Source organism: Macaca fascicularis, chromosome 5 (assembly GCF_037993035.2).
Source record: "Macaca fascicularis isolate 582-1 chromosome 5, T2T-MFA8v1.1".
Lineage (NCBI taxonomy): Eukaryota > Metazoa > Chordata > Mammalia > Primates > Cercopithecidae > Macaca > Macaca fascicularis.
Window position 1 is genome coordinate 122,665,349 of NC_088379.1, and position 5,970 is coordinate 122,671,318.

A 5,970-nucleotide genomic window follows, 5' to 3' on the forward strand; every position below is an offset into this window, starting at 1 on the left:
AGATATGTAAGTTGCATGACACATTCATACTATTTGCTTTTTAAAACTGGGATACACTGTTAACTAAATGCTACTGAATTCTCTGGTCAGATGGTTTGGTGTTAGTAAGAAGTAATTACCTGGCCAGGCGCGGTGGCTCACGCCTATAATCCCAGCACTGCGAGGCTGAGGCAGGCGGATCACAAGGTCAAGAGATCGAGACCATCCTGGCCAACATGGTGAAACCCAATCCCTACTAAAAACACAGCCTGGCATGGTGGTGCATGCCTGTAATCCCAGCTACCTGGGAGGCTAAGGCAGGAGAACTGCTTGAACCCAGGAGGCAGAGGTTGCAGTGAAGCAAGAGCATGCCACTGCACTCCAGCCTGGAGGCAGAGCGAGACTCCATCTTAAATAAATAAATAAATAAATAAATAAATAAATAAATAAAAGTAATTACCTCTGTATATTCAGCAACACTGTCTATTTTGTCCAGATTACAAAGGTCTGCTCTCCCATTGGAGGGCATTCTCTGCCACAGTACAAAGGCCCACGTACAAGCCTATTTCATATGCCACATTCTCAAGCATGGCTTTCCACAAGAACTTCCTCTAAGAAACTGTTCCAATATGACAAGTCCTGCATAAAGCATTGGTAAAACGTATTGTGTTACTCTATACAAATTATTCTCACTTAGTCTAGTTGAGTGAGAACTTAAACTTTACCTTTATTTTTCCAACTTAAAGGGATATCAGAATATTTCATGTCTTCAAGCAAGCTTTAAATTATTAATTTAATAACTAATCTTCTTGAATCTATTCCAAGTTAATACGGTATTGGTTATGCATGGTTCTGCTACCAATAAACAATGTTGATGAAAGATAAATGGAAAAGTATTTTATGTTTTTTCTAATTAAAATAAATGGAGAATTATACTTATCAGCAAGAGAATAATGAGGCCTAAAACTTTTTGTCCCTTAAAAGATATGTAGGTTGCATGACACGTTGATACTATTTGTTTAAAAACAAATGGTATACACTGTTAATTAAATGCTAGCAGAAAATTTTCGAAATTTTTTCAAAATTTTTTTCAAAAATAAACATATACTTTGATCCCATGCTGGAAAAACCTATATTTGTAGACTTATTTAAAATATAAAGCTAAACTTTGAAGGCAATAAATCACAAAATCTTTAAATATAAATATTAGATGTATCTTTATGATTTCTGCAGTTTTGGTGTTGGTGGGGGATGCAGGTTATCAGCTATTTGAGCCTTCACAGGGTTAATTAATGCCTGCTTTAATAATAACTTAAATCATAATGAAAATTTGTGTTTCCATGTGGTCCATTTTGACACAGACCAAGTTATCACACTGAGATTTATCATAGCAGGAATGTTTTGAAAATAAATTTTTAAAAATACCTAATTCGTAATGAGCTAAATTTCATTTGCAATGTTGCTTTCATAATTTATTTGGTATATGTTTATTTTCTGACAATATTTATTGAGTAGGAATACTGTTGTGAGTAGTTGAGATGTAGCCAGCATCTTTCCCTTTATTCTTCTCAATAACCTTGCTTCCTCTTGTGAACTAACATCTTACACACACACACATAAAAAAGGGCTTTGCCTTTTTCCATGGGTGAAGCATAAAACCTGACTTACATGTATCAGTCCAGTATACTCCTTTATCAAATGACTTTACTAAAGGTAACTCCCATTGTCTTAGGAATTTTAGAAATTAGATTTTTTTTTTCTCTCTCCATCACAGGGTTAAAGAAACGAAACCTAGAATAGTTTTCATTATTTGCCGCCATGCAGAACATAAAGCTGAGGGGTTAGAGCCAAGAAACATCCTAGGGAAATTGATCTAAATCCTAATCACATCTATTGCTAAGTCAACATTAACTCTTGGCATTGTTAATCATGTAACATAATAATTTTTCTGCAATTTATTTTTCCAATTTGAGTCAGATCTGCAGTTACTTGTAAAGAACTATACAACATATAGGGCATTTGTTACCAGGAGTGGGGTTACAGGTAATGGGCTAGAATAGTTTTTAAAAAATAACTCTGTCATACAAGAAGGTAAAAATCTTTGTTCTTCAGTTGAATAACAGTTGGTTTACTTTGGACCTTACAACACGTGTTACCAATATTACAGTATTCAGTAACTGAAAAAAAAATAGGTAAGATGATGGATTCTATACTAAAAAAAAAAAAAAAAAGATGAAATATTGCTTTGATATTTACTTCTGAAAACAGACAGAAAGGAATGTTTTACCAAGAGTGGCTCTTCTGTCTGTGATCTGTAACAAAAGTATTACACTTAATTTTGAGGGTCCTCCATGCTTGGGAGAGTTGAATTTCTTAAACCAAAGAGAGAGCTGGCTATAAAATATTCGGAGATGAGAGACATAGTAGGAGAAAATATAAAGGAATAGGAAATATATGGCCTTCCCCTAGCATATTTGTAAAGTATTGTCTTATTGAAAAATTATATAAACACATTATGGAAATAAAACTGAAATAAGGATTGAGAGGCAGTATAAATACTCACCCACTAATTCCCATTGTTTCTATCGGCTTCTGCAAAGATACAGATTATATATACAAGTGTATGTAAATAATCTTCAAAATATGTCTTATACAGATAAATGTTCCCCAATTAAAGATGAAAACAAATAATAACACCACTATTTTTGGAAAGTCTTTCATGTGACTATCTAATTTTCAACTTATTGAAGGTTGGTACATGTTTTCCAAATGTAATTAGCTGACATTCTTTTTATACACATGCCAAGTATTATTTTTCAATATGGTACACAAACAATATTTTTCTAAGATGCTGTGGTTACTGATCTTATAAGGCCTCATTAAGAATCATTTTTAATAAACATATATAAAAAAGACTAAGTCCAATATCCTTTTTAAAGTAATATTTAATTTCATGAATTCCCATTTACAAGTGGAATGGACAGGAATGATTTTAACTCTTCAGTAATATTTTTATATTAATTAATGATATTTTGATGCAATATATATGGCAATAAACCTCCATATGTGTTACCCATTAGTACTGTATTTTTTTAAATGGGGATGTAGCACTAATAATCACTACCTGTAAAATAAAGAACATTATTATTTTGGTGATTTTACAAATCTTTTCTGAGTTGTAAATTCTTAAAAAATAAACTCTAACAATTAGAGAATACTATTTGATTTCCACCTTTTTAGTACTTTTACCCCAAAGCAAACATTAAACACATAACCTTGATAGGACAGACCATCCGTTTGGTATTATGAAACACTGGTGGGAATAAGAACTAGTATCATTGATATGCAAAATTGTGCGGTTATCTCTGCAAATCATCAGGAAAATTTGAAAGGTTAAAAATCAAAACAAAATATAGTGGTGATCCCCAAAACTATTTTGACATTATTTTGACGATGAGTAATTAAGTCTCAACCAAAATCTTTTTTTTTTTCCCATTCATAATAATCACCCTATCCTCAAATGTCTTTAAAAAATACATGAAACAGTTCAATAACAAAAACCAAAGAGCACGAACTATTTTCAAAAACAGAAAAATCTCTAGTGCGGAAAGAAATCTCAAAGAGCAGATTCCTTTGCAGACGTTAATCAATGCGCTTGCAAATATTATGAAGATTTCTCTTTCCTCTTTGGCAGACAGTCTACTCTATTTGAAGTTTCCATTCCCACTCCGTTTTCTGTTCTTTTTTTAGAAGATCTTGACCGTTTCTTCTTCATACATGAGGCTTGAATATTAGAATCTTCTATCCACCTCTGAAGCCGGAGAGTAATTAAGTTCCATGTTACATAGGCTTGGATCGTGCAACTGGACGACAGAACAGCAATTTTAGCTGCCAACACATTTACATTTCCAGTAATGGCATCAGGATTCTGATTCTGCGATCCAGCCAGGTGAAACCCAACCGTGAGTACGGAAACAATTAAAGTCATAAGTCTACCCAAGATAAACACAATGGCCCACAGAGATATGCCTTTCTGGTACTTTTCATCACTAAAGTAAAACAGGCCGCACATGTGGGAAAGTAATTCAACAAAATAATGCAGTACCAAAAGAAGAAGTCCCAAATGATTCAAGTACAACAGATAAGCTCCAGTAATGTGAAAGAGGTGAAGACCAATGTAGACAAGTTGACGAGGGATGTCCTGTTTTCTGATTTTCTGGAAGTAGAGTTCAGGAAGAGCATGAAACCAGTAAGCCAACTGGGATATGTAGAAAAACTTCATTTGAAATGTCATCATGCAATGGGGATGAGCCCTCCATATGAGAGTTGGGTCTGACAGGCAGTTTTCAGAAATTAAAATGAATGTGCCCCAAATACAAGAAAAAAAGTAGAACACACTAAACTGACCAGATTCATTAAACTTGTTTTGTTTCGCTTTGGTGAACTGCATTCTCTTGTTAATTTTATCCAACACATATTCCTGAATTGTGGCATGAATAATGATTGCCACCAGCATGTAGAAGAAAACCGTGGCCAAATCTTTGACACCATAATAATAGAGGGACTTTGATCCCGTGGTTGGTTCCTCTGCTGCAGGGACAGCAACACTGTGTTGAAGAGTGAGAAACACGATGGATGCTTCTGCTGTTCCCTCGAACACAAGCCCCAGCAGGAAGAACATCCCCACGCAGGAGACGATGTCCGCATGATTCTGCAGGATGAATTCCTGGCTCAGAACGGGGGGGTTCCTGGTGCTCTTCTTACGGAGCCCCATGGTGGCGCTTCCCGGATACTCACCGGCGAGCCGCAGCTGCCTCCCCCTGGCTGCTCCTCACAGCGCCGCCGCCACGGTAGCGGCTCCGGGGGCTCCACTTCCCATCCTGAAGTCAGTCCCGGGTCGCCGCGGCCGCCCAGAAAAAAAAATAAATCAAAGGCGAGGGCCGAGCGGAGCTGAGCATGCGCACCAGGGGGACGGCGGAGGCAGGGAAGGAAATCGAGCGCCGCGCCCCTACCCGGCGCCAGGCCCGGGGTTGAGAGCGGTGATCTTCAACGTTGATCGTCGCTTCTTCAAACTCGCTGCCATCGCCAAGATGCTCCTGAATTCTTTTTTCAGTGGCATCTTCATTAGTAATCATGATAAACCTATAGAGCTCTGGTTATTCTTCAAATCATTAATTATAACAACAATAGCATAATAATAACAGCAAACTCCCAGTACTACTTATCAGTTGCTGTGCTAAGCATTTTATTTATATTTATGAATTTAACTTTCCTGAAACACCCAATGAGGTAGATACTGTGATAATCTCCCCTCCTCCACCCCTTTTCAAGAGACAAAATACTGAGGCACAGAGAGGTTAAGTAACATGGCCAAATTCACATCCCTAGTAAGTGTTAGAGCAAAGATTTAAATCCAGTCTGGCTCCACAGAGCGTGCTTTTCACTATTACCCTGTACTGCCTCTTACTGTAAATCAATTATACCTGGAAATATTTACTGGGTCAACAATATAGCATATGAAAACTAGTTCCCCTATTTGCAATAATAGTAATGTTTGCAATGATAACGTCTAGCCAGTATTTTGAAAGACTGAGTGGCAGTTAGAAGGAGAGAAGTATTAGTTCATGGAAAGGTCTTTTGGCTACAAAGCTCAAAACCGAATCTCTTCATTACAACAGATAAGAACCTCATATGTCATTTGTTTAGGTTTTGCATATATAACTTTGCCAAAATTTACATTTCAAAAACAGCTTCTTCCTTAGCGCTAATATCTTTCTCAATTAAAATTTCATGTCAGTCTTCCAATTTCTCTTTCAATGCAGAGTGATTTTCTTGTTTCTTCTGTGTCTCAAGAGATTACAGTCATTTCTGATAGACTTAAGATTTGAAGTTCATAATACACATTTTAGAAGAAAAATTGCCACAGGATTTAACGAATAAAGCATGGAGTATATTTAGGCTGTCCCATTGCCTTTTATCATTGTTTTTCTG

The 5,970-nt window shown here is 36.3% G+C and overlaps 1 protein-coding gene across 1 annotated transcript; it reads right to left on the reverse strand.

Moving 5' to 3' along the window:
* Nucleotides 1–2,909: 2,909 nt before the first annotated feature.
* Nucleotides 2,910–4,937, reverse strand: TRAM1L1 (translocation associated membrane protein 1 like 1). Its single transcript, XM_045392810.3, has one exon. It carries the CDS (start codon nucleotides 4,751–4,753, stop codon nucleotides 3,644–3,646), a length of 1,110 nt encoding a protein of 369 aa, XP_045248745.1. The 5' UTR covers nucleotides 4,754–4,937; the 3' UTR covers nucleotides 2,910–3,643.
* Nucleotides 4,938–5,970: the final 1,033 nt, after the last annotated feature.